Here is a 27,503-nt window from a genome sequence, read left to right on the forward strand (position 1 = left end):
CCAAAGAGTGAACACCGTATCTCTGACTCTGGAGGAGATTCTTTCATTCCTACAGGCAGGCTCTGCAGGTGTGGGTTACCCCTTTTCAGGGGGAGCCCCCTTCAGAAAGTGGCCCCCAGGTGGAAGGGACCCCGTCACGCAGCCCTGGTCTGGATTGCCTGTGTTTCCATCAAGCCTGGAAAGCCCAGCCCTGATCCAGCGCTTCCCTGTGGTCTGTGCTGAGTCGAGGGTGTGGGGGCTGTGGCCCCACAGGCTCACTCGCATCTCCGGCCCTGCAGGTGCTCACAGAGAGGCCCTGCTGGGGTGCAGAAGGGCAGCCTCAGCCTACGGTGTGGGTGCAGAAGCTCTCTGACCAGAGGCTCTTGAACCCAGACTGCAGCGCCCCCACCAGTCTGGAGCTCCCACCAGAAGCCAACTCGAGACCATCCCGTCTCTTGTGTCTTGGGCACAAGGACTCCACCCAATACTGAAGGCCTTAGCAGCAGGGAGATGATGAAGGAGGAGACCCTGGAGCATCGATCTGGAGCATTCTTGAGCCACCCCCTCCGGGCCCGGGCCACGCCCCGTGGCAGGTGGGAGGACAATGCCGGCTGTGTGCAGTCACCCCTGCCTCGCTGGCCCAAGAGGAGGGCCATGGCACTACCCCAGCCTCAGCCTCAGCCTCTCTTGACGTCTCTCCCTCCCCGCCTAGCCCCTGCTAACTGCCGTCTCCGACCGCCCAGCCAGGTCTCCTTCCAGGGCCTGGACATCAACAAGGTGAGCAGTTCCTTTTTTCCTTCCACCTGCCCTATTCATCTCGAGCAGCAGCAGCTGAATGCTGTGGCGCAGGGGAAACCTCTGGCAGCAGGAGCTCTAGAAGAAGAATCTGGAAAAGGGGGTGGGCCACTGAAGTTCAGGTCACCAACCAGGAGCCCAAGACTTTACCTGGCTAGATCCCAAGCTGCCCTCACCCACCAAACATGGGGCAATGGCAGGGAGGGGTCCCCTGTCCCAGGGAGTCATCAGAATCCACCGTCCTCCCCCAGCCTCCAGGCCCCCAATGTCTACAGCTTAGGGAAATATCCAGTGGCCCCTCATCCCCAAAGGGCTCCGGGCCTGCTGGCCAGTGAGCCCCACAACCCCCAGCAGTTCCTTGGCACTACAGGGCACCTGAAGCAGGAGTCCAGCCGCAGACCCCGGGCTGGCTCTCCCGGTCCAGTCCTGCCATGGACTCTGCGTACGAGATGGGCCACATCCGCAAGCTGCAGGCGCGGCACATGCAGATGCAGGAGAAGACCTTCACCAAGTGGATCAACAATATCTTCCAGCATGGGCGGGTGAGTGCAGCTGGGCCCTCCCCACAGCTGCCTCCACTGTGCCCCCAGCTCCCTGGCAGGTGGACCCAGGGGGCCGACGGTGAGCTCAGCTGGCCAAGGCCAGTGATCCTTCCTCCAGGCTGGTGCACTAGGTTTCACCACCCAGGTCCTGGGATGGAACAGACAGGAGAGGCTGGGCTGACCCTGTACCTATTCCTCATCCCCTCCCAGGTGGGCATCGAGATCCAGAACCTATGCACAGAGCTGGCCGACGGCACCCACCTGCTGCGGCTCCTGGAGCTCATCTCAGGGGAGGCCCTGCCACCCCCCAACAGGGGCCGCATGCGCGTCCATTTTCTGGAGAACAATAGCCGAGCTCTGGCTTTCCTCAGGGCCAAGGTGGGCACTGGGGAGAGGGCTCCTGCGCTTGGTGCTGGGGTGGGCGGTGGGGACAGGCCAGATGACCGGATCATCTTTCCTGGGCTGGCCACAGGGCCAAACAGAGGGTCTGGAGCTGGAATCCAGGAGGAGCATCTGGGATACAGAGTCCAGGAAGCAAAGCCCTACTTTGCACAGTTCTCCCGGCTTAGAGAGCACCCACCTGGCTGGAGCTGGAACAACCGTTGTCCCCAGTGGGCAGGAATGAAATCTGCCTTTGCCTACAGTGAGAGATTGTGGAGTCTAAGTTAAAAGATTCAGTATACTCTTAACCTTCTCTTTTCATAAAGGAGGAAAATATTTTCCAGGCAAGGCCCATGAGCAGCTGGTCAGCAGATCTTAGATGTGAGGGTCAGACACAGGGGAAAAGCCTCAGACACTACTGAGCCAGGCAGGGAAGGGAGGTGGTGTAGGGCTGCCTGGGAGAAGCTGGACTAGACAGCCGGGAGTGGCCTCCACAAACAGGAGGGATCCTGAGAGGAAGGGACAGCCCCAGAGAAGTCGTCTCTAAAAGAGAGGAGAGCTCCAGAAACAGGGATCCTCATGGCCCATGTCGAGGGGCTCTGCAGGGGTCATTTATATTGAGAAGCAGGAATTGGGAAGCCTGGGGGCTCCTGGCTTCAGGTACTGAAACATGAGGTGGCTGAGTCTGCAGGATGTGAAGTTACAGCTGAAACTGGCTGGGCTGAGCCTAAGTCCTGGGATGTGGGTCACAGGCAGCCCCTTGGGAGCCTAGCATGCTGGAGGGAGGCCAGGGAGGTGAGAGGCCAGAGCAAGGGATGGAGCACTGTGGTCCCTAGACTCATGGAAGAACAGAAAGCTGCCAGCCACATAATGCCAGCCTACACTACTTGGTCCCAGGGCCAATGGCCTGTGAGCCAATCACCTCCTCTCTAGAACCTCCAGAAGGTGCAAGCCCTGTAGCCCTTGTCAGAAGCTACTCAGTACCCTTCAAGCTCAGAGTCGTAACGTGTCACAGATATATAGCCTATGAAGGTGACAGCCTTGTCTCCATTATTGCTTGGAAAGCCTGGGTTTGCCTGGCCTTGGGCATGCCGGCTTCTCCCCTGGGGACCTCCTGGGTCAGGACAGACAGAACCCCTCCCATCCAGCAGCCAACCCTTTGGTTACTATGAGTCTTCTCTAGTACATGGGCTTTGTGGCTGAGGTCAGAAAAATATGCCCACAGGTGCCAATACCCCTCATTGGGCCAGAGAACATCGTGGATGGAGACCAGACGCTCATCCTGGGACTCATCTGGGTCATCATTCTGCGTTTCCAGATTTCCGACATCTGCCTGGACAAGGTATGTCTCAGCCCCCGTGCCCAGCTGCCCAGCCCAGCCCAGACCTGGCCTCCCCTCAGGGCCCTGGGGTCAGAGCAGTTCCACCTGGCCGTTAGGATGCCCACAGCGGATCCTCGTCATCCACACAACTACTATTCACTCTTCAGTCGCAGGCAAAGGATTCAGAGTGTCAGAGAGATTGTAATATGCTGAACTAAGAACTGTTAATAGATTTATGGGCTTCAAGTTGGGTCTGGGACAAGTCATTTACTAGTGAAGGGGGCCAAGGTGCCTGCCCACCACCTGCCGTTCACGGCTAATTTATTGTTTTCTACTTGCCATTGAAACCCTGTAACTTTCATTACCCCCTAACGTACTATTGGGGAAATAAAACATACAGAGGAAGCCCAGCCCTGAAGGTTTCCAAATCCTCAGGATCCTGAAAACCAAAGAGATGGTTCCTCATCTTCCTCCATTCTCTCTCTCATTTTCCACAACTGGGTCAGGAAGAGTGAACACATAAGTCCTTATATAAATGTTCATAGTTCCATGGTTTCCAAAACCCCCCTAAAACTCAATCCCAGTAGGTTAGGAAAGCCAACTTGGAGCATGAAATCTTAAAGAAAAGAAGCCACAGATTTGGCTCAAATCCAGGAGGACCCTTGACACTCATGATGGGATGGTGACCCCCAGGAGAGCAGGGCCCTTGCCTGCCTGTATCCCCAGGGCCTAGCACCCATGTGGTGAATGAGTGGATGGATCAACTTCTAACTGACCTCAAGCCCTTCCAGGAAGCCACGCTCCCCTCCCCACCCCGCTAAGCCAGTTCCAAGTGCCCTGCCACCCCTTCCCTTGGGGGCAGCAGGTCTACATTGTCCCCTGACTGGCCACCAACTGGCCAGCTGGCTCTCTTGTCTGCAGCCAGCTCAGGCCCTTCTTCCTGCGAAACTCAGATGTGTCTGGGACCAGGCTAACCCCAGCTGCTCAGGGTTTCTGGGCTGGCCTGGCTCTGGCAGAGCCCAGCTCCAGGCCCTGGACTCCTTCCCTGCCCCTCCCTTGTGCTGCTGCATACTAGTCCCTTCTACCCAAGCTCCCAGGCCCAGAGGATGGGGAACGGAATATAACCTGCCGTGCTTTGATATTCTGAGTTTTGGGTTTTTTTTTTTTTTTTTTGGAGTATAGTTGCTTTACAAGGTTGTATTATTTTATGCTGTATGTGAAGCAGCTATACGTATACACATATCCCCTCTTTTTTGGATTTCCTTCCCATTTAGGTCACCACAGAGCAGTGAGTAGAGTTGCCTGTGCTGCACAGTAGGTTCTCATTAGTTAGCTGTTGTATACATAGGAGCGTATATATGTCAATCCCAATCTCCTAAGACATTCTGAGTTTATAAACAGAAATTGGTGGAAGAATTGGAAGAAGGGAGTTCAGTTCAGTCACTCAGTTGTGTCCGACTCTTCGCAACCCCATGAACTGCAGCACGCCAGGCCTCTCTGTCCATCACCAACTCCCAGAGTTTACCCAGACTCATGTCCATTGAGTCAGTGATGCCATCCAACCATCTCATTCTCTGTTGTCCCCTTCTCTTCCTGCCCTCAATCTTTCCCAGCATCGGGGTCTTTTCAAATGAGTCAGCTCTTCACATCAGGTGGCCAAAGTACTGGGGCTTCAGCTTCAGCATCAGTCCTTCCAATGAATACCCAGGACTGATCTCCTTTAGGATGGACTAGTTGGATCTCCCTGCAGTCCAAGGGACTCTAAAGTCTTCTCCAATACCACAGTCCAAAAGCATCAATTCTTCGGCGTTCAGCTTTATTTATAGTCCAACTCTCACATCCATACATGACTACTGGAAAATCGTAGCCTTGACTAGATGGACCTTTGTTGGCAAAGTAATGTCTCTGCTTTTTAATATGCTGTCTAGGTTGGTCATAACTTTCCTTCCAAGGAGTAAGCATCTTTTAATTTCATGGCTGCAGTCACCATCTGCAGTGATTTTGGAGCCCCAAAAAGTAAAGTCTGCCACTGTTTCCTCATCTATTTGCCATGAAGTGATGGGACCAGATGCCATGATCTTAGTTTTCTGAATGTTGAGTTTTAAGCCAACTTTTCATTCTCCTCTTTCATTTTCATCAAGAGGCTCTTTAGTTCTTCTTCACTTTCTGCCATAAGGGTGGTGTCATCTGCATATATGAGGTTATTGATATTTCTCCTGGCAATCTTGATTCCAGCTTGTGCTTCTTCCAGCCCACCATTTCTCATGATGTACTCTGCATATAGGTTAAATAAGCAGGGTGACACTACACAGCCTTGACATACTCCTTTTCCTATTTGGAATCAGTCTGTTGTTCCATGTCTAGTTCTAACTGTTGCTTCCTGACCTGCATACAGGTTTCGCAAGAGGCAGGTCAGGTGGTCTGGTATTCCCATCTCTTTCAGAATTTTCCACAGTTTATTGTGATCCACACAGTCAAAGGCTTTGGCTTGGTCAATAAAGCAGAAATAGATGTTTTTCTGAAACTCTCTTGCTTTTTTGATGATCCAGCAGATGTTGGCAATTTGATCTCTGGTTCCTCTGCCTTTTCTAAAACCAGCTTGAACATCTGGAAGTTCATGGTTCATGTATTGCTGAAGGCTGGCTTAGAGAATTTGAGCATTACTAGAGTGTGAGATGAGTGCAATTGTGCGGTAGTTGAAGCATTTTTTGGCATTGCCTTTCTTTGGAATTAGAATGAAAACTGACCTTTTCTAGTCCTGTGGCCACTGCTGAGTTTTCCAAATTTGCTGACATATTGAATGCAGCACTTTTACAGCATCATCTTGCAGGATTTGAAATAGCTCAACTGGAATTCCATCACCTCCACTAGCTTTGTTTGCAGTGATGCTTCCTAAGGCCCACTTGACTTCACATTCCAGGATGTCTGGCTCTAGTTGAGTGATGAAGAAGGGAGAAAAGGAGAGAAAAAAGGAGATGGGGACTCCAGGGTATGAGGGGCAGGGGAGGGGGTGGAGGGAAGGGGAGGACCACTGCGGGCAGGACAGGGACAAGGAACAGAAGGCAGGGAAAGAAGTGGAGCCCGGAAGGAGGCGGGAAAGGAGCACTGAGTAAAAGAGGGATGGGATGGAGGGGTGGGAGGTGAGGGGAAATGTGCGGAAAATGAAAGCGGCAGAATAAAAGAGATTATCAAGGAGACAGAAACCAGCTGTAGATGGTCATTTCCCAGTCTGAAGAAGCCATGTGTGAGGGAGGCCTTGTGAGGCGGACAGATGGGCTCCGTATGTCAGAGGTTTCTAGGTCAGGAGAGACCCTCCCCTAATAGCCGGGGGACCCCAGGCAGTTTTCTGACCCCTCTTACTGCACCTGCTGTGCTTCCTGAGAATGTAGCTACTAACAGTGCCTACCTCTGGGGGCTGTGCCAGGGCAGAGCCATGTGCGTGGGCTGTGCTGGCAGAAAGCCCATGGTGACCTGGAGTCGGTCTAATGAAGCCCAGACTCAATTCCGAGTGGCCCAGGGTTGGTTAGCACAGTGCCCGGCCCAACAGAAGGCTGGAGAGGGATTTCCCTAATGGTCCAGTGGCTAGGACTCTGCCCTCCCAATGCAGTGTCACAGGTTTGATCCCCGGTCAGGGAACTAGAGCCCATATGATGCAACTAAGAGTTCACGTGCTATAACTGAAGATCCCAAGTGCCACAACTGAGACCTGGCGCAGCCAAACAAATAAATATTTTAAAAGAAAGGAAGGCCGAGAGAAATGGGAGCTACCGCTGTTGTCATCACCAATTGTGACTCAAAACCAGCTGCTCAGAGGTGACAACTTTCAGGCTGCCCCACTTCTTTGTAAGGACAATATTTCTCTCACACCCCCAATCCCTGGCCAGCACAAGTAACAGCAAGTGCAGTCAGATGCTCTGAAGGACAGGCTGTCCACACCGCCTCCAGGTGGGGGAGCAGGATCGCACTGTGCCCAGCCTGCCTCTCCCACGACCTGCGGCCTCTGCGGCCTACCCACCTCCCATCCCATGCCTGCATGGTGACCGCTGTCCTGTCCTTCCAGGAGGAGTTTGGGGTCAGCGCAGCCCTGCTGTCTGCCAGGGAAGCTCTGCTGGTCTGGTGCCAGCGGAAGACTGCCGGCTATGCCAACATCAACATCACGGACTTCTCCCGCAGCTGGAGTGATGGGCTCGGCTTCAGTGCCCTCATCCATGCCCACAGGTGAGCGTGTGGGAGGGGACCCAGCACCTCCAGCCCTGGCTGGCCTGAGGCAGGCCTCTGCTTCCTTCTCAGAGGCCTTCCACCCGCTGAGCTAACTGCTCCAGGACTTGCGTCTTCAACCCACCCATTATCCCATATCCTTCTGGCCCCTTAAACTGGGCACAATGGTAGAGACACTGACTCTGAGCTCCTGGTCTGTGATACCCCTCCCCCCTTCCATAGAACTAGCCAGGTTTGCCTCTGACCCCTGCTGTCCTCTACTCTCTGTGTCCCTGATTGTCTTTTCAGTCCGCTCTCTGGCAAGCACCTGTCCCTTTTGGAGCTTCCCCCTGCTACCCAGGAGGCTGAGCCCAAGCAAAATTAACCCTCCCCTCTCCCAGTCCTATTCCTTGAACCAGGGCCTTAGATCATCATCAGGGGGAAGCTAGTGCCCAGCAAGGTGGGAATGACCCTCTTAACAAGTCCACATAAAGCTGAGCAGTCCCTGATTCTGGTGAAGAGCTCTGCCCGCTCTCTGCCCAGGCCAGACCTGCTTGACTACAGCTCCCTGCGTCCCGACCGCCCGCTGCACAACCTCCGCTGTGCTTTCCACGTAGCTGAGCAGGAGCTGGGCATTGCTCAGCTGCTGGATCCAGAGGATGTGGCAGCCCTACAGCCTGACGAGCGCTCCATAATGACCTACATCTCCCTCTACTACCACCACTTCTCCCGCCTGCACCAGGAGCAGACCGTCCAGAGGAGACTCACAAAGGTTGGGGACAGAGAGAAGATGGCATTGAGGAGAGGCGAGGCGAACATGGGCTCCGGGGTCAGCACACCCTGTGTCCTTTCCTCCCTGTGTGACCTTGGCCACAACATCTAGCCTTACTGTGCTTCATCTGTAAAATGGGAGTGATGATGCCTGGGTAACACACAATTGATTCTGGGTAACAGAGGCTGCTGGGAGTGCTCAGGGAGCATGAGCAGACTTCCTGGCATTCAGGGAAGCTGGAGAGCAGCACCTCTCCCTGCCCCTCCTGCTCCCTCTCGGCTCTTAAGTTGTTAAGCTCCTAATGGGATTAAAAGGCACAGAGAGCTGGACTCTGCAAGGACAAGCACGGGGCAGCTCTGCTGGGCCGAGTCCATGTTTCTGGGGGGCTTTCTTACCCTCTGGGCACGATGGCAGAGGCTGAGGCCTGGGAGGGTTGTCCTCAGGGTTGGTATCTCAGCTGGGAGTGGGGGAGGTGATCCAGGCCAAAGGCTCTGAGTTGCTTTAGGGGTGTGGGGGCCTCAAGGAAGGGAAAGAAGAGCACCTCCAGTGTTGAGGCCAAACGGGGTAAAATAAGATAGAGGAAGGCAGGACGGAGCCCCACTCCTGGGTCTGAGTGTGGAATGGAAGCAGACCTGCTTCTCCGGGGGCTGGGAGCACCCCCACTTCAGCGTATCTTCACCTGAGAGCAGGAGCTACTGTGTACCTGGGCAAGCCTGGCTGGCACTCAGCACCCAAAAGAGGAAGGCCTCCAGGACCTGGAAGCCAGGGTGTGCCCCCCAGGTGCTAGTCTGAGCCCTTCCCGTGTCCTCCACCAGATCCTGCTTCAGCTGCAGGAGTCAGAGGCGCTGCAGACCCAGTACGAGGAGCTGGTGGCCGACCTGCTGTGCTGGATTGCAGAGAAGCAGGTGCAGCTGGAGGCGCGGGATTTCCCAGACAACCTGCCCGCCATGCGCCAGCTACTGGTGGCCTTTGCCTCCTTCCGCAGCCAGGAGAAGCCACCGAGACTGCAGCAGCGTGGGGCCACGGAGGCCCTGCTCTTTCGGCTGCAGACAGTCCTCCAAGCCCAGAACCGCAGGCCCTTCCTGCCACCTGAGGGCCTGGGCCCTGCAGAGCTGTCCCGGTGCTGGACAAGCCTGGAGCGGGCGGAGGCCTCACGGAGCCGGGCCCTGCAGCAGAGGCTCCTACAGCTAGAGCGGTTGGAAACCCTGGCCCGGCGTTTCCAGCGTAAGGCAGCCCTCCGGGAGAGCTTCCTGACAGACACGGAGCAGGTGCTAGACCGGGCCGCAGCCCCGCTGGCCAGCCCGGCCATGCTGGAAGCGGCCGCCCAGAGGCTGGGCATGCTGGAAGCCAGTATCCTGCCCCAGGAGGGGCGCTTCCAGGCCCTGGCCGAGATTGCGGACATCCTCCAGCAGGAGCGCTACCGCGGTGGGACAGAGGTGGCCAGCAGGTGAGTCCCGGGCATGGGACAGTCTTCAAAACAGGCTAAGGCCTTCCTACCATGCCCCTCTCGTTGCAGTTGCCCACTCCTGGTCACAGAGGTGGGGGTGATTTATAGGTTTGGGGCTCCCTTTTAAAAGATCTATCTCTTGGGAATTCCCTGGCAGTCCAGTATTTAGGACTTGGCACTTTTACTGTCAGAGCCCAGATTCGATCCATAGTCAGAGAACTAAGATCTCGCAAGATGCATGGCGCAGCATAAATAAATAGATAAAAAGATCTAGCTCCCACTGATGCCTAAAATTCCAACCTCTGTAATTGATCCCTTTGGTAAAGCACTGTTCTTTCTAAATAGCCTCTTATTAATTTATTCACTAAAACTAAGCATTTATTGAGTGTCTACTATGTCCTAAGTACTGTTCTAGGTGTTGGAGATTTAGCAGTGAAGAGGGCAAACAAAAATCCCTCCCCTCATAGAGCTTGCATACTACTAAGGAAAACACAAACAGAGATTTTAAAAGATAATAAAGCAGAGTAGGGGCATATGAGGTGCCAACGTGGGCAGAGGGAGTTACACTGAGTGGTCAGAGGAGGTTTACTTTTGAACAAAGACCACCCGCTCAGTGGACACGAGCTTGGGTAAACTCTGGCAGTCGGTGATAGACAGGGAGGCCTGGCGTGCTGTGGTCCATGGGGTTGCAAGCAGTCGGACACGACTGAGCAACTGAACTAAAAGACCAGAAAGAAGTGAGAAACCATAGAGATGTGATGACGGACTATACTAGGGCAGTGTCCCAAAGGGGCACATGCCTGGCATGTTTGGAAAAAAACGTGGAAGCCAAGTGAACAAGTTGTAGTTGAGGTCAGGGAGGTATGGAGGCCAGGGGTGGTGGCAGAGATCCTGCCGGACCCTGCAGGACACGGTAAAGACTTGGTTTTTACTCAGCAGAAGATAGGAAATCATGGCAGGACTTGAGCAGAGGAGTGACATGATCTAACTTTTATTTTACAGTGATCATTCTGGATGCCATGACAGGAGTAGACTGAAGGGACAAGGGCAGAAGCAGAGAGAACAGTCAGGAAGCTACTGCAGTAATCACTTAGAATAATAGAGAAGTGGAGGTGATGAGAAGTGGAGGGGTTCTGCCTTTATTTTGAGTCCAAGGGAATTTGCAAACGGATGAGATGTGGGATGTGAGAAAGCAAGTCATCCAGTTCCTGGCCAGGGCACTGGGAAGGATGGAGTTGCAGTCACCTGAGATGAGGACTGGAAGGAAGGCTTGGGGGTCAGAGGAGGCCTGAACCTCCCAGACTCTCCTTCCAGTTTTTCTGCCTGTTTCTAAAAGGCAGGGACACTGCCCCTAGCACTCCAGGTTAGGATGCTCACAGCCCCAGCCGCAGTACTCAGGTTCCTCCAGTACAGACAAGTCCCCCCACCACCAACTGCGGACCCCAAGCTTCCCTGCCATGGCCCAATGTACACCACCCTTATTCTCACATCCCCTAGGCAGCTGGAGATCACCCAGCGCTGGGAGCGGCTCCTCCAGCGGCTCCAAGGGCAGAGGAAGCAGATAGCGGGCATGCAGGCTGTGCTGAGCCTGCTGCAGGAGGTGGAGACTGCCTCCGACCAGCTCAACGAGCTGCAGGTGGGCCCTGGACCAGTGGACCCCTGGGGGAACATAGCAGCATGCACCAGTCCTGGCATTCATGGGGACCCAGCACTCTGGGACGTTAATGACCACTCATCTGTCCCTGGCCAGGTGCTAGTCAGCTCCATGGCCTGTGGGCAGAAGCTGACAGAGGTAGAGAGGCTGCTGCAGAGGCATGAGCTGCTGGAGGCCCAGATCTCAGCCCTTGGAGCCCACGTGAGCCATCTGGCCCACCAGATGATGAAGCTGGACTCTTCCATGGGCACTGCTGTGGAGGTGCTGCAGGCCAAGGCCAGGGCGCTGGCCCAGCTCTACCAGAGCCTCATGTCTCTTGCTAGGTCCAGGTAAGAGCCCACCCAAACTCCTCTACCCTCTCCACAACTTTTCTGTAATCCAGATTACCTCCTGCCCAGGTTTAAACAGTGCTGCCTGGTGACTTCCTGTACCCTGACCTAGTCTCCTCTGTTGCATGATCCAGGGACAGGAGAGCTCCTATCTAAGGGGAGGTGTCTGGGCCTGGTGGGGAACCCCTCCCCAAGTCCCATCACTGCCCAATCCCCTCCGTGGCCCTTGCCGTCCCTCAGGAGGGCCTCACTGGAGCAGACGCTGCAGCAGGCAGAGCTCCTGCACAGCTGTGAGGAGGAGGAAGCCTGGTTGAGGGAGCATGGACAGCTGGTGGAGGATGCGTCCCCGGGCCCGGATCTCAGCCAGATCGCAGCGGCCCTGCAGAAACACAAGGTGCCCTCTACCTTGCATCCTGGCTCTTGCCCTCTCCCTGCCATCCATCCCTTCCCTCACCCAGCTCCCTCCTCTGTGCTCCTCCAGGCCCTGGAAGCCGAGCTCCATCGCCACCAGGCCGTGTGTGCTGATCTCGTGCAGAGGGGATGCAAACTGGGAGCCTGCGGGCCCCCAACGGGGCCGGATCCCTGGGAGCGGGCTGAGGTGGTGCAGGGCATGTGGCAGCGGCTCTGGGCCCGGATGGATGAGCAGGGCGTGAGGCTGCAGGCGGCCCTGCTCGTCCAGCAGGTAGCAGGGCAGTGGGAACTGGGTGGCCGGGCAGGGAGTGCAGTGTCAACCCATGTGTGCCCAGCCTGCCGTCCTCCTCACAGTACTTCGTGGACGTGGCGGAGGCAGACTCGTGGCTTCAGGAGCAGCGGTCTACACTGGAGAGTGCATCCTTTGGACAGGACCAGGTGGCCACCGAGGCCCTACTGCGGCAACACCTGCGTCTGGAACGCTCTGTGCGCGCCTTTGGGACCGAGCTGCGTCGATTAGATGAGCAGGCACAGGTGGCCACAGCCCAGGCAGCACTCCTGGTACATAGAGACAGGACAGGGATCCAAACCCATGGGCCCCTGACACCAAGTGTGCACTGCGCCCTTGACCGCACAGTGTGGAGATGAGGTGGCCTCTGTGGCCCCTGACATGCCTTCCCCTGGGGTTGGAGGTGCCCACTCCTTCTCAGCATCATCTCCCCTGCTGTCCTAGCCCAGAGATAGTAGAGTACTGTCTGCCCATAGTTGGAGGACATCAGAGGGTGGTTAGGCATTGCTCACTTCGCCCACAAGTTCCCAGGCACTGATCAGTTTCCTCCAGCAATGTCCCTCTACTTTGACCACCGGGCCTAAGGTGGCCTTTCCCCCTTCGGCCCTATTTGGCTGTCTCTCTCCTGACTAGGCCTTTTTAGGCTTTGGGTGGCCAAATCACTACCCTAGACTGCTTTCTGAACCACCTCCCTCAGTTTATTGAGCCTCCAGTTTAAAAAAGAGAAAAAAAAAAAAAAAACACATACCTACATGTTGGGCAGGATGGTTCAGGCCTCTGAGGGTATGCAGTTTCTTTCAAGAAGCTGTACATGTAGCTTAGGATGTGTAAATCACAGCCCTCAGGTCCTGCGCTCACGTTTGGTCCGTCTGCCCTCATCCCACAACTGAAGCGACTTAGCATGCACACACCCTCATGCCAAGGAAGCTCCATGTCCCGGGTGTGTGCAGACCTGCTGCACGGGTCCTCGTGTCTTGGAAAGGGCCTGGTGGCATAGTTGGTACCGATCACCAAGACCAGACTACCAGGTCTGAAAGTTCTGTGGTTCTAACTTAGCTGAGGTTGAGCTATCTCTTTTCTTTTGCATTTATTCCCTGGACCATATAATCAACAATTTTTGAAAACAGAACCACATGTTAGCAGTTGTCTGGTCCAGCCCCCTCTCTTTACAGATGAGGTAACTAAGGTTCATAGAGGCCAAGTTACTGCCCTCACACCTGCTGGAGCGGTTGCCCAGCCCCTGCCCAGGGCAGAGACAGCCCTATCCCTATCTGTATCCCTATCCCTTCCTCCCTGTGTGGCTATAATGTGTAACTCCTGGCACTGGCATTATATGAACACATGCTGCTTTTGGTATTGCTTTCTTCTGTACTATGTGGCTGCCTTCTCCAGTCTGAGTTGTTTAAATGAATGATGGGAGGCACCTTATCCTTCTTTTGTGGCCTCTACTGCCCAGCCAGCCCTGGCATTGATAGAAGGCTTAGTTCTAATCTCTGGCATTTTCAGACCCTTGCTTTGCCCGGTGGTGGTGGGGAGGTACAGAGATGCCCCCTCTCCTGTGGGTGGGGAGTCACTTTGGCAGCTAAGCAAAGCCTTCCCTCCTCCATACAGAGGGAGCCCTCAGAAGGCTGGAGCAGAACTGATGGAGATGTCACCAGGAGACCTCAGGATGGGACCCAAATTTTAGCGCTGCGGGGCAGCCCTCAGGTCAAGACAAGCTTCATCTACAGAGGTATAAGGCCAAGACATGAGCACCTTAACAGAGCACCAGCAATCTGTGTGGGTCTTGGGGGCATCCAAAGACTGAAGGGAAGAAGTTAAGGAGAGGAGGAAAGATATGAAGCTGCCTGAAATTCTGTCTTCCTTTGTTCCCCTCCCTTTCCAGTCTGTCTCTGTGCCTCTTCCTTTTCCTCAACCCCTGAGTGGCCAGCCTGGCTGCTGCTGCTATGATATCTGACCCCTGCCTGGGCCAGAGACACAGAGGGACAGAGACCCCCCCATCTGGAAGGCCAGCCTAGGCTCCCCGCGACCTCTCTATGCCCCAGCTCCTGCCACCAGAGCCTCTTTGCCTCTGCCTCTGTAAATGCTTACCAAGCTCACCTAGCCCTTGAAATCTTTCCCGACAGCCCCAGCCTGTTCTGGCCGTCTTCCACCCCCTGGGCCCCCATAGTATTCATTTCACACACTGCACGTTCTGCTTATCCATGCACAGTCCTGGGAAGTGTCCTAGGTCTGTGGGCATAAGGCCTTCAGGAGCTCAGGAAGCTCTGGCCCTCATCCTCCTCTGGCCTGCAGGGCTCCTGGCACAGGACTGAGTCATGAATAATCCACCCCCCTCCCATCCCCACTGGCCAACTCCTGGCTTAAGAAGAAGCACAGGGCCGGTGCGGCCCTGAGAACCTGTGTTCCCACAGGCACGCAATTCACCCAGCTCCCAGGAGAGGCCCAGCAGCCCCCACACCAGACGGACCCCAACACCCCAGGAGGCTGCCAGGCCACAGTGGCCCTCAGGCACATCATGGGACAGGAAGCTCAGGTATAGCTGCTGGCCCACCCTGCCAAGCCTTCTGCTCCTTGCTGGGAGCCCTTCCAGACATGCTGACCTCTGTCCTGTGGGCACAGGTGGTGTCTGCCCTGAGCTCTCTGAAGATAGGCCCAAGAAACCCAAGGGCCTGGCGTGAGGTTTTCTGCCACTCTGGTCTGTGGCGCACCCAGAAGATGACCCTCCCAGATGAGCCTGACCCTGGCTTTGACCCCAACACCATCCTCCAGACACAGGACCGCTTGAATCAGGACTATGAGGGCCTGAGGGCCCAGGCAGAGGTAACACTCCTTGTTCATGGAATGTTTGCTCCCTTAGTCTGGATCCTGGGCCGTGAGCCCAGGGACAGAGCGGTGACAGGACGCGTTCCCTGCCCTTGAGGAGCTTGGGTCAGGGCAGAGAAGGTGTGAAACAAGTCATTAGACGGATCTGGGTGCAATGGGAGCATGAAGGGGAGGTCAGGTGAGGGCGGGGAATCGGGAGGCATCTCTGAGGGATGGATGTTTAGGCAGAGACTTAAACAATGAGAAGCTGAGAGCAGGTGAGTCAGGGGCATGGCAGGGGGAGATGGTGGGGAAGAGTGTTCTGAGCAGGACCTGGGCAAAGGCAGGAAAGAGGCCCAGTGGAGGAGCGAAGACCAGGGTGCCTGGAGCACAGAGGGAGGCCTGGGAGCAGCTAGAGGAGAGCCTGCAGAGGAAGGGGCGGGTGGCAGGGCCAGACTCAGGGAGAAGCGCAGATTGTACCCAAGAGCGAAGGATGTGAGTAGGATAAGAGCAACCAGCACGCTCTGCTGGGCCCTCTGCCAGACGGTGGAGGGCCCAGCAGTGGGACAGGGACTGTTGCTGGGCCTGGCCTTGGACTCTGCGGGTTGGGAGGTGATGGGGGACCTGCTGTCAGCGCCGCATGGCAGGCACTGGCCCTCACCCCAGCCTCTGGGCTGGCCTGTCCTCAGCGCCGCAGGGCCCAGCTGGAGGAGGCCGTGGCCCTGTTTGGCTTCTATGGCTCATGTGGGGAGCTGCAGTCCTGGCTGACCAAACAGACAACGCTGTTGCAAATGCTGCAGCCCAAGGCCAACAACTTGGAAGTTATGCAGCTCAAGTATGAGGTACCTTGCTGCTGAGGGGGGTCTTGCCTGCTTGGCCCTGTTGCTCTGGTGATTCCTGTCCTGCTCCCTCCTCACTCCTCCTGCCTCTCCCTTATTCACTCCTGTGCTCCGTGTCAGCTGTGGGCCTGTCTGGGAGGAGGGAGAGGAGGATTTGGCCTTGAATTATTTTTTTTAATTGAGGTATAATTAGCATTTAACACTGTATTTTTTCAGGTATAATTAGATGTCATATATCACAAAATGACCACACTGTAAATCTAGTAACATCCATCAGCATACACGCACAGTAACAAAAGTTTTATTTTATAAGTGTGTGCCCTTCACCCATCTCGCCCACTCCCCATGCCTCCCCTATGGCAACCACCAATCCATTCTCTGAATCTCTGAGCTTGGGTTTTTTTAAATCACATATGTAAGTAGGATCATATGGTGTTCGTGTTTCTCCATCTAACTTATTTCACTTAGCATGATGCTGTCAGGGTCCATCCATGTCATCCAGATTGGCAAGATTTCAGTTCTTTCTTGGGGCTGAATAATATTCAGTGCTCGTGTGTGTGTGTGTGGCGGGGGGGGGGGGCATTTTCTTTGTCCTTTCATCCACTGATGGACGCTTAGGTTGTTCCCACACCTTGGATTTTGTAAATAATGCTGCAATGAACATGGAGGTGTATATATTTTTTGGAGTTAGTGTTATTTTCTTCAGATAAATACCCAGAAGTGGAATGGCTGGATCATGTGGTGCTTCTATTTTCTATTTTTTGAGGAACATCCATACTGTTTTCCATAGTGACTGTACTAATTTACATTCACACAAGCAGTGCACAGGGGTTCCCTTTTCTCCACATCCTCACCAACGCTTATTTATTGTCTTTTTGATAATAGCCTTTCTAACATGTATGAGGTGGTTATCTCAGTGGTTTTAATTTCCATTTCCCTGATGATGGTGATAAGCATCTTTTCAAGTAACTCTTGACCATCTGTATGTTTGCTTATTTTAAATTGTATTATTTGATTTTTTGCTGTTAAAATGTGTAAGTTCTCTGTACATTTTGGATATTAACCTTCTATCAGATGTATGATTTGCAAATGTTTTCTTCCATTCTCCCATAGGTTGCCTTTTCATTTTGTTGATGTTTCCTTTGCTAGGCAGAAGCTTTTTAGCCACTTGTTTAGTTTGTTTTTGTCACTTTGCTTTTGGTGTCAAATCCAAAAAAAATCATTACCAGACCAGTGTCACGGAGCTTACCCCACCGTGTTTTCTTCTAGGAGCTTTACGATTTCAGGTCTTACATTCAAGTCTTTAATCTATTTTGTGCTAATTTTTATGCATAGTATTAGAAAGTGTTCCAGTTTCATTCTTTTGCTGGCAACTGTCCAGTTTCCCCAGCACTATTTTTCAAGAGACTGTCCTTTCCCCAGTGTATAGTCTTTGTAATCTATAGCTCCTTGGTCATCAAATTAATTGGCCATATATGCATGGGTTTGTTTCTGGGTTGTCCGTTCCATTGATCTATATGTCTGTTTTTATCCCAGTACCATGTGTCTGCCTGCAATACGGGAGACCCGGGTTCAATCCCTGGGTCGGGAAGATCCCCTGGAGAAGGAAATGGCAACCCATTCCAGGATTCTTGCCTGGAGAATCCCATGGACAGAGAAGCCTGGTGGGCTACAGTCCATGGGGTCGCAAAGAGTCAGACACAACTGAGCAACTTCATTCACTTCACTCACCATACTGTTTTGATTTACTATGCCTTTGTTAAAGAGTTTGAAATCAAGGAGCATAATGCCTCCAACTTTGTTCTTTCTCAAGATTGCTTTGGTTGTTCGAGATCTTTTATTCTCCCATACAAATTTTAGTCTTCCAGTCCTTAAGCATAAAATATCTTTCTATTTATTTGTGTCTTCTTTGATTTTTTTTATCAATGTCTTATAGTTTTTAATGAACAGATCTTTTACCTCCTTGGTTAAATTTATTCTTGTGCTGCACTAAGTTGCTTCAGTCACATCTGACTCTTTACAACCCCATGGACTGTAGCCCACCAGACTCCTCTGTTATGGGATTCTCCAGGCAAGAATACTGGAGTGGGTTGCCAATTCCTTTTCCAGGGGATCTTTCCAACCCAGGGATCAGATCCACCTCTCTCATGTCTCCTGCATTGGCAGGCAGGTTCATTACTACTAGTGCCACCTGGGAAGCCCAAAATTTATTCCCAGATATTTTATTCTTTGGGGTGTAATTGAAAATTTAATTTCTACACACTAATAAGGAACTATCATAAAGAGAAATGAAGAGAACAGTCCCATTTTCAATTGCATTCCCAAAGAATAAAATAAAAAAAATTTATTCCTAGGTATTTCATTCTTTGGGATGCAATTGCAAATGAGATTCTTCTCTTCATTTTTCTTTCTGATAGTTCCTTATTAGTGTATAGAAATTGAACATATTTCTGTATATTGAGTTTTGTATCCTACAACCTTACTGAATTCATTTATTCTAACAGTTTTTTGGTGGAATCTTTTTTAAAATTTTATTTATTTATTTTTGGCTATGCTGGGTCTTTGCTGCTGCTCAGGCTTTTCTCTAGTGATGGCGAGTGAGATCTCCTCTCTAGTTGTGGTGTTCAGGCTTCTCATTATTGAGCCTTCTCTTTTGCTACCGATTGTGGGCTCCAGGGCATGTGGGCTTCAGTAGTTGTACATGAGCTCAGTTGTGGCTCCTGGACTCTCGAGAACAGGCTCAGTAGTTGTGGCACATAGGCTTAGTTGCCCCATTGGCACATGGGATCTTCCCCGAGCAGGGATTGAACCCGTGTCTCCTGCATTACCACGTGGATTCTTTAGGGTTTTCTATATATAAAATCTTGTCATCTGCAAATAGTGACAGTTTGGCTTCTTCCTTTCCAGTTTGGATGTCTGGTCTTGAATTTTTAAAGGGCTATCCCAGCCCTTTAAGGACACAGACCCCTGTCCTTCCAGAGGGATGCAGATCAAACATCTCTGTAGCAGTGCATATCTGAGGTCATTCCTAGTATTAAGGGGACTGTAGGAAGAGAAAAGGCCTCCTCCAGGCCTGGAATCTCCTTTCCCTAGAACTTCCTCACTGCCCTGGCTGTGGGAAGAGGCCTCTGGACTGAGGTTAACAGCTCCGCTGAGCAGCTGAAGCAGAGGTGTCCTGGAGGTTCCCCCCAAATCCAGCTACAGCAGGAGGAACTGAGCCAGAGGTGAGAATGAAGTGGGAGTGCTGCTGAGTAGGGAAGGCTGGCTAGTGCCCAGGCCTGAGTACCTGCTTACCTGACTCCTGAGATGCCAGTAAAGAAAGACTAGAGGCGTCAGGGACGGGAAGAGAGGGTATGGGGATGGCCGGCCAGCCAGCTCTTGTCACGCAAGCCTTGACCAAGGCCCCAGGTTGGATGGAGAAGTGTCCCTGTGACATGACATCCCGGAGACAACCCTGTTCCCTCGGCCCAGGTGGGAGCAGCTGGAGGCCCTGAAGAAAGAGAAGGAAACGCAGCTGGTGTGCACAACGCACGTGTGCAGTTTTCTGCAGGAGTGTGGATCCACACGGGTCCAGCTGCAAAACCTGGTACTCCAGCTAGAAAGCTTGGAGCTGGGGAACTCAGAGGATGGCCACCATGTTCTGCGAGTGGGCCAGCAGAAGATGCTGGTGCTGGAGAAATACATTCGTCACCTGCAAAGGGCGGCTAGCAAGTATGGCCGGGATTCAGCACAGCAAAGCCCCGAGCAAGGCTCTGGAGTGGGGAGGAGGACAGAAACTGAGGTGGGAGGATGGGTGGGGTATGCCATCGGAAGGGCAGGGCACAGATTGGGAAACAGTGTGAGAACATGCTCATGGTGAACGAGAGCCACTCATGCTCGCTGCCCCTCCATTGAGGGTGAGGGGGCAGTTCAGAGTTGCCACCACTTGCCCTGGGGAACATACGCCTGGGCCCAGGGCCAGGGGTGGGGCACTGACTGGGCGGTGGGTCCTGTCCACAGGGTTGAGGAGATGGCCCCGGCCGAGAGCCCGTCCCTGCAGGGACACGTGGAGACACTGCAGGGGCTGCTGGAGCGAGTGCGGGAGCAAGTGGCCCAGCGGGCCAAGGCCCGGGCCCACCGGAGCTTCCTGCAGGAGAGCGAGCGGCTGCTGCTGTGTGCAGACAGTATCCAGGCCAAGCTCCACAGCGAGGAGGAGGCGGTGGATGTGGCCTCAGCCCAGCGGCTGCTGGGGAAGCACCGAGACCTGCTGGAGGAGATCCACCTGCAGCAGGAGAGGTCAGGACGAGAGGGCAGGTGGGGCATGCATTAGGCTGGCCCTGGCCTGTGGGGACGGGGCACCAGGAAGGGACAGATGGGGAGCGGCGTGTCACCAGGGGCGTGGCCCAGGCTGGTGTCCGTCTGGCGCCTAAAGCAGGTTTACAAAGAGGCAGGTGAAACCAAAGACTGGTCAGACATCTTGCATGTTGGGGAGGGACCCCGGGCAGAGTCTGAGCTTCCTGGAATGTTCTATCCTGTCCAGGCCTGGCCACGCCCCATGCAGGGGAGCCTGGGGGACTGCTCTGTCAGGGTGGCCGAGCCACCTAACCTATTCTGGGTAATACAGACCCCACAGTCCCCTGGAGCAAAAAAAATGGCTCAGCCTCTTGCTGCCCAGGAGTAAGACAACACCCTCCTCAGCACAGCGTTGTCTCCCCCCGTCCTGCAGGGGTGGGTGCAGTCTGCGGCCTGTGCCACATATGAAGGAGCCTTCAGGTGGCCCAGTGGACCCTGAAATGCAGCCCACCCCTGCTAACTAGATGCTACCACCCACTTGAGGGCTGCACCAGCTCAGAGAAGTTGAGCCTTTTCCTAATTCACATGAAGGTGTCACTTGTTCTCAAACTGTGAGCCTGGGGGGCACACCCGGCAGAGAGGTCGCTGCCTTTCCTAATCACTCTAGGCTTCACCCAGGCTTGCGGTGACCCCACAGCCAGGTATGTAGGCGGTCTGAATGATTTCTTCTGGGTGCGCTGCCCAGCCGTCCGCTGGCCTGGGCACTGCCATCATCAGCATGGCCAGCTGGAGCAAGGTGTGACATGCAGGGAGCACGGGAACTAGTGAGTCCCAAGTCCTGGGCTGGGCTTGTTACGTTTGCTGTCTCACCAGTGGCCCAGAGCATAGCTATCCCACAGGATGAGTGGACTCCCGGGGCTTACCCTGGGGTTAACCCTGCCAGTCACCCTCACCTCAGAGCACCCGGATGAATGAACTGTGTAGGCCAAAGGAGAGGAAGGTTGGCCCAGGGAGCAGACAGGGTTTGACCCTCTGCCTGTCATCCTGGACAGGCTGCAGCAACTGGAGACTCAGGGCCAGCCCATGGCAGCCTCGGGCTCCCCAGACTTCCGAGAGGCAGCTAGTACCCTGAGGCTCCTGGGCCACCAAGGCCAGGAGTTGAAGGCCGCCTGGGAGCAAAGACAGCAGCAACTGCAGGAGGGGCTGGAATTGCAGAAGTTTGGTCGAGACGTGGATGGTTTCACTGCCTCCTGTGCCAACCATGAGGCCTTCCTACAGCTGGACGTCCTCCAGGTATGGAGCTGGGGGTGTGCAGCTGGGATGCGCCTTCCCCAGGAAGTAGGAGCCTGAAGCCAGGCTGGGCATGGCAGTAAGTGAGATGGTGCTGACCACTCCCCTCCTCTCAGCCTGACCCCAGTCTCTGTGTCTCTAGGAAGGTGTGGTGGAGGCCCAGAGCCTGATGCAGAAGCACCAGGAGTGTGGGCGGCTGCTGGACGCCCTTGGCTCTAGAGCAGAGGATCTACGGGCACGTGGCAAGAAGCTGGCTCAGAGCCGACACCCCGCTGCACACAAGTAAGCCTGGGCCTGTCTGGACAGGGCCTGCGCAGCCCATTACCCTGAGGCTGGGAGAGTGCCCAGGGAGTGAGGGGACAGCAGGGTGAACCCTGGGCTGTGGTGGGTCCAACCCTTGTGGTGGGCCTCAGGCAGATTGGAGCCTCCACCTACCCTCCCCGACTCCACCTGCCCTGCAGGGTCAGAGAACAACTGCAGAGCATCCAGGAGCAGTGGACCAGGGTCCAGGAGAGGAGTGAACAGAGAAGGAGGCAGCTGCTGGCCTCCCTCCAGCTCCAGGTGAGGGGCTCCCCCCCAGCCCCTGCCCCAGTGCACGAGACCTTCCCGGGAGGAATGCCTCAGAGTCCGCTGCTGAACTACAACTGTGCTGTGCGGGGCACTGCAGTTTACAAAGCACTTTCCCACGTGTTTACCGACCCTCCCAGCACCTCTTGTGAGATGAGTATCATGACTCTGATTTTTCCAGTTGAGGAAAATCAAGGCTCAGGCCACACTGCTCAGAGACAGGGCTGGACCCAAAGTCTAGGCCCCTCCCTTGGCCAGCTGCTCCCCAGCCCCAGCGTTTCTGGCCATGCTCCAGGCTCTTGCATGGGCCCTGGGCTCCAGCTGCAGAGCTTGACTCTGTTGGATGTCTGTTCTGCCCACGATGGGGGCTCAAAGCTGGGTTAGTCCACAGGCCTCCTGGACACAGAGGGCCATCCCTGATCTGATGCACTGAATCAGGGGGCTCCTGACCAAACGCCCCTCCTCTCTGGGCACTAGGCGCTGTGAGGCCAGACCCTGATTCTCCAGGCTTCTTTCTGCTGCTTTCCCTGAGACGTTTTTCTCCCCATCTGTTTCCTTGTTCCCACTTGGGAGCAATAACCCCTGCCCCCACCTCTCCTGCACCCTAGGATTGGCTCCTCAACCTGCTCTTCCCCTTGGGGCACCCTCAGACCCCTCTTCCACGAGGTCCTCATACCAGCCCTCACCACACTCTGTAATAATCACCCTCCCCTGGTTCCTGGGCAGGAATGGAAGCAGGACGTGGTGGAGGTGATGCTGTGGATGGAGGAGAAGGGGCGGGTGTTGGTGGACGAGCCATCTCGAGAGCCCAGCAACATCATGAGGAAACTCAGGCGGCACGAGGCAGCCACGTGTGAGCTGGCAGCCACCCGAGGGCACGTGGAGGGCCTGCAGCAGGTGAGGGATGCTGGGCCCAGGGTGTGGGGCCTGCTCGGCTTCATGTTTCTACTGCAGGAAGGATGGATCTCACTCCCCAGAGCATTAGCATCCCCTAGCTTCCTCCTTCACTCAGCAGGCAGCCCCGGTCTTAGCACGCAAACCAGCCCAGAGAGCTTTTCTCGTCCCTTCCCCTCAAGTCTAAGAGGCAGCCCCTGAGCCTCCCGCCTCCACCTGGACACGGTCCTCCCACCAGCTGTCCAGTGCCTGCTCACGCCACACTATTTCCGGGCATCAGAGGAAAGCCCTCCCGCCAGTGCCCACAGATCTGGGGCCACGTGAACAGCTGGAGGCGCCCTTGCGGCCTGTGGAGTGCAGCTTGCAACCAGTCACTCCCACTGCTGCCCCCGGACCCAGCCCACCACGGCCACTCCCAGTACCAGCAGCTCAACCAGACACCCCAGGCCTTTGTGTCCACTGCAGGTCGGGAGAGAGCTGCTGAGCAGCAGGCCCCATGCCCAGGAGGACGTGCAGGCCAGGCTTCAGGGCCTAAGTAGCAAATGGGAAGATTTGAGATGCAAGATGGCAGAACGTGGGAAGCAGCTCCAGCAGGCTCGGCAGCAGGACCAGCTCCTGCGGCTGCTACAGGTGGGCCCAAGAGAGGGGAGGATCCAGGAGGGAGCCTGAATAGACAGGAGGGGCTGAATAGACAGGAGAGGAAGTGGGGGGAGGAGGAGTCAGGGCGCTCTGCTGACTCTGGAGCGGCCCTGAAAAGTCCTGCAGCCTTTGGAGGCCTCTAGCCTGTGGCCCGTTGACCCCAGCTACCCACCGTTGGCCGATCCAAGACTACCCCCTCTGTGCCCGTACATGCTCAGCACGACTTGAGTCTCCCTGAGAGGCAGAAGTGAGAGAGGACGGGGGCACTCATGAGGTTCTGGGAGAAGGATTGGGCACCGCGGGTTGGAGGTAGACAGTGGCAGGGACAGAAGTCCCCAAACGGTCCTTGGTGAATCTGGCATGCTGCTAGCCCTGCAGCCTTAGCGTCCAAGAAGGGCCACTTGCCAGTCTGCACACAGGCAGCCTAATGCAGCACCCTGTATCCCTCCCCAGGAAGCCAAGGAGAAGATGGAGCAGCTAGAGGGGACTGTGCAGAGGGCAGAGGTGGGACAGGACCTGGGCTCCAGCCAGGGGCTGCAGAAACAGCATTGCCAGCTGGAGGCCGAGAGCCAGGCACTGGCCAGCAAGATGGCTGCCCTTGTCCCCGAGGCCCGTCAGGCAATCAGTTCCCAGGCCATCATGGAGGAGACCCAAAAATACCTCCAGAGGTACTTGGCTGCTTGTCCCACCGCCACCGCATCATGTGTAACTCCCATCATATGAACCTGGGGGCGGTTTCACCCAGTGGGCCCAGCAGAGTGGCTCCTCAAGGCCCTGAGGTTGTCCATGCCTCCTTCCCTTATGAGTGGAGTCACTTCTACGGTAGGAGAGTCAGAGACCCCAGCCAGTCTTCCTAAGCACCCCACAGTCTAAAGCCAGGGAGGTCATCAGGGTGGGAGCTTGGGCCCTGGGCCTTTCCAGCTGCCTCCCCATCTTCAGATGTTCCCTGACCCCTTCCTTTGTGGCCCCTGACTGGGATGAGGAAAGCACTGGGCACTGGACCTCGCCTGTTCCCAGCCTTTCTGTCTCCTCTGTCCACCCAGGTTCAAGGCCCTGCAGGGACATCTGGCCAGCCGGCGACGGCAGCTGCAGGCCTCGGTTGAGCTGTACCACTTCCACCACCTGAGCAACGCGGAGCTCATGTGGGTGGCAGAGCACATGCCCACGCCCAGCGCCAGCTCTGCTAAGTGCCCAGATGGTGCCCACCGCCTTCTCCACAAGCACAAGGTAACAGTCCCCGTTTCCTCCCAGGATCCCTGACGTGCCTTTCCCAGAGCCTCGATGCCCTCCTCCATGACTCAGAGTCCTGATTTCCAAGTCTCTGCCCCCAGCCCTTCTCTGCCTGCAAGGCACATCCATGGCTCTGTTCCAGGCTCCCTGTGGCTAACGAGTGCCCTAAAATGGCGCCCTTGCTGTTCTGTGGCAGGAACTCCGGGTGCAGGTGAGAGCCCACCAGGGACAGGTGCGATGGGTGCTGGGCTCCGGACGACACCTCGCAGCCTCCGGGCACCCCCAGGCCCAGCACATCATGGAGCGGTGCCAGGAGCTGGAAGGCCGCTGGGCGGATCTGGAGCAGGCGTGTGAGGCACAGGCCCGGCACCTGCAGCAGGCTGCTGCCCTCCAGGAGGTATGATGCAGAGGCCACAGGGTCAGGGGGAAGTAGTCAGAGTTGGGCAGCCTCTTCGGGTGAGGTCTGTGGGACCTGGAGCTCTCAGGGAGCTGGGTCAGTGGTGAGAACTCGGGGCCCAGAGCTGCCTAGTCTCCATGGGAACAGAAGCCTTCTTTCTGCCTGTGTGATATCCCCAAGGGTGATGGAGGGTCCATCTGAGAATGTCAAGGTGAGTTGACTCCATTCTTGCCAGTGTTTCCTGGACGCATCAGAGCTGGAGGACTGGGTGGAGGAGAAGTGGCCGCTGGTGAGCAGCCAGGACTATGGTGGGGATGAGACAGCCACCATCAGGCTCATTAAGAAGCACCAGGTAGTGTGTGCTGAGCTTCCCCGCTGTGGTCTGGACTGGGGTGATGACAGGCCATGAGGACGGGGTCTTTCACACACCCAAAGGCAGAGCCCTGCTCTTTCTTCCTGAAGACTGTCCAGCCCCTCCCCCCAAACCCAACCCTGCAGTGCCCCCTGCCCACTCCCAGTTGCCCGCCTCTTCAGACACCACCCCTTTGAAGAGCCCTTCCTCTTCTTGCATCTCCATAGTGGTCCACACTCTTGTGGCCTCAGGATTTCTCTGCCTTCGCTTCTCGTTTCTTTTCCTCCCCCTGGCACTTTCCTGCTCTCTTGGGGGTCACCTGTTCCAGCCATCCCCACATCTTCCACAGGCTTCTCCTTCCCACACTTTGAATATCATCCTTTGAGTTAACCATCCCTGAAACCTACCTCATCAGCATCCCCTATTAAAGTAAGAGAGGCCTGGAACACCCTCATCCTTCCTGGAATCTGACTCTCAGAACCACATGTGAGCCCTGAATCCCAGAGCAATCCTGCTTGCTGTTACCACTGAAGTATCCACCTGTCTGGGAGTTTTGTCTACCTATCCCTAGTGGTCAGTGTTTGAGGGTCCGGTGACTGAGGGCTTTCGGGGGGCCATTCCTAAGGGGCGTGCCCTTAGCCAAAGCCCCATAGAGCTTCCATCTCCCGGGCATCCTGGACTGCTCACTTGACTCCGTCCGTTTTCATACTGGGAGACTGGGGCCCAGTACTTGCCTCCCGTAGCCTCTCTTCCTTGGCCCAGAGGACCCAGAGTTCACTTTGCCCTGCTAAATAGTGAGCCCTCTGCAGGCACAGACTGCATTTTCACTTTCTTGGAGCAATAAGAACTCCCATCACTATTGGGTAGATGAGTGATCGGTGTCTGAGTGAGCGGATGGGTCAGGGTGGGTGGATGGGTGAGTGTGTGGGTGGGTGGGTGGGTGAGTGTGTGGGTGGGTGGGTGGGTGAGTGGAAGGAGGAACAGGATGGGTGTGTGATCAGTGGGTTGAATGATCAGGAGGGTGGGTAGATGGATAGATGAATAAATCACCCCAGCCTGAGCCTTGTGTGCTGGCAGGCCCTGCAACAGGAACTGGCTCGTTGTTGGAACTCCGTGGAGGAGCTTGACCGGAGAGCCCAAACCCTCACTGGCCCCGAGGGCGCTGCCCAGCTGGGCGTGGTGCAGAAGAGGCTCCGGGAGCGGCTGCAGGCCCTGCAGGAGCTGGCAGCCACACGGTGAGAGGCGCTGTACCTCTCCCCAGGCTTAGGCGACCTGGCCATGGTTGATTGTTTCCATACCTTAACTCTGATTGGAAGGAGCCCGTGACCCCAGGCCCACAGAGCTGACAGATGGCTCCTTGCTGTGTATTGCTGCCTTCTTTTCATAAATTCCTCAGTGAGGGCCCACTGGGCAGGAACTTGGGCCCCCAGCTCCCCATTTCTTCCCCCTACCTACACCTTCACCTGCCCTGCCCTGGCCTTCTTTACGTCTCCCTGAATCCCCAGCCTCAAGCTTAGGCAGGAAACATGAATAACCTCCTCCTTCAGGCCACCCACTTTGGCTGGGTCAGCTGTCCTCAGGGGTGTGGGCAGCTAACTTCGGGGGAACCGTGGGCTATCCCCACAGGGACCGGGAGCTGGAGGGGACCCTGAAGCTGCATGAGTTCATGAGGGAGGCTGAGGACCTGCAGGGCTGGCTGGCCAGCCAGAAGCAAGTGGCTGGAAGAGGAGAGAGCCTTGGGGAGGACTATGAGGACGTCCTGGTGAGAAGAGGCTGGGGCCAGGGGCCGGCTGGGCTGTGTGTAGAAGGGGCTTATGAGTCCTGGCTGAGGACAGGCCTTCTGAGTAGTGGGGGCAGGCGCCCAGATGTCAGTGGGGGCCTCGATCCCCGGGGCCGCTTGCTGTCTCGCCAGCTGGGGCCACCCTGTCACCTCTTCCCCTCTCTCCTCAGCATCTCTGCACCAAGTTTTTCAGGTTTCAGCGCACAGTAGAGATGGGTGGCCAGCGGGTGGCAAGCTGCCAGCAGCTGGCAGAGACGCTGCTGGAACGAGGGCACAGAGCAGCCCCCAGGGCCCATCAGATGCAGCAGGATCTGCAGTGAG

General features: G+C 55.5%; 2 protein-coding genes across 2 annotated transcripts in view; both read left to right on the forward strand.

The window, feature by feature from the left end:
- The first annotated feature begins 489 nt into the window (after positions 1 to 489).
- On the forward strand, positions 490 to 12,561 carry LOC147364708 (spectrin beta chain, non-erythrocytic 5-like). The gene is made up of 15 exons (XM_086319044.1): positions 490 to 592; positions 692 to 756; positions 1,050 to 1,105; positions 1,199 to 1,316; positions 1,527 to 1,694; positions 2,923 to 3,039; positions 7,079 to 7,236; positions 7,759 to 8,044; positions 8,803 to 9,434; positions 10,932 to 11,070; positions 11,185 to 11,417; positions 11,658 to 11,811; positions 11,899 to 12,099; positions 12,183 to 12,389; positions 12,466 to 12,561. The coding sequence occupies exons 1-15, from the start codon at positions 490 to 492 to the stop codon at positions 12,559 to 12,561; spliced, it is 2,733 nt and encodes a 910-aa protein (XP_086175170.1).
- A 966-nt stretch (positions 12,562 to 13,527) lies between these two features.
- Positions 13,528 to 27,503, forward strand: part of SPTBN5 (spectrin beta, non-erythrocytic 5) — a 37,030-nt gene continuing 23,054 nt past the window's right edge. The window contains exons 1-19 of the mRNA XM_086321798.1: positions 13,528 to 13,849; positions 14,532 to 14,653; positions 14,740 to 14,940; positions 15,612 to 15,764; positions 18,855 to 18,985; positions 19,233 to 19,472; positions 19,761 to 20,036; positions 21,086 to 21,326; positions 21,466 to 21,605; positions 21,785 to 21,884; positions 22,617 to 22,787; positions 23,250 to 23,414; positions 23,877 to 24,091; positions 24,467 to 24,650; positions 24,850 to 25,050; positions 25,286 to 25,402; positions 26,480 to 26,637; positions 27,029 to 27,164; positions 27,353 to 27,498. Coding sequence (XP_086177924.1) covers positions 13,528 to 13,849; positions 14,532 to 14,653; positions 14,740 to 14,940; positions 15,612 to 15,764; positions 18,855 to 18,985; positions 19,233 to 19,472; positions 19,761 to 20,036; positions 21,086 to 21,326; positions 21,466 to 21,605; positions 21,785 to 21,884; positions 22,617 to 22,787; positions 23,250 to 23,414; positions 23,877 to 24,091; positions 24,467 to 24,650; positions 24,850 to 25,050; positions 25,286 to 25,402; positions 26,480 to 26,637; positions 27,029 to 27,164; positions 27,353 to 27,498 — 3,419 coding nt within the window. The remainder of the gene's footprint in view (positions 13,850 to 14,531; positions 14,654 to 14,739; positions 14,941 to 15,611; positions 15,765 to 18,854; positions 18,986 to 19,232; positions 19,473 to 19,760; positions 20,037 to 21,085; positions 21,327 to 21,465; positions 21,606 to 21,784; positions 21,885 to 22,616; positions 22,788 to 23,249; positions 23,415 to 23,876; positions 24,092 to 24,466; positions 24,651 to 24,849; positions 25,051 to 25,285; positions 25,403 to 26,479; positions 26,638 to 27,028; positions 27,165 to 27,352; positions 27,499 to 27,503) is intronic.

The sequence above is a fragment of the Bos grunniens genome, chromosome 10 (genome assembly GCF_055505025.1).
Source record: "Bos grunniens cultivar Pamir isolate PY7600 chromosome 10, Bosgru_T2T1.0, whole genome shotgun sequence".
In the NCBI taxonomy this organism is placed as follows: domain Eukaryota; kingdom Metazoa; phylum Chordata; class Mammalia; order Artiodactyla; family Bovidae; genus Bos; species Bos grunniens.

Coding starts and splice junctions, on each gene's coding strand:
- LOC147364708 (XM_086319044.1), top strand. CDS start 490: ATGATGAAGGAGGAGACCCTGGAGCATCGATCTGGAGCATTCTTGAGC. Junction 593..691: donor GTGGGAGGACAATGCCGGCT/GTGTGCAGTCAC, acceptor CTCCCCGCCTAG/CCCCTGCTAACTGCCGTCTC. Junction 9,435..10,931: donor GGGACAGAGGTGGCCAGCAG/GTGAGTCCCGGG, acceptor CACATCCCCTAG/GCAGCTGGAGATCACCCAGC.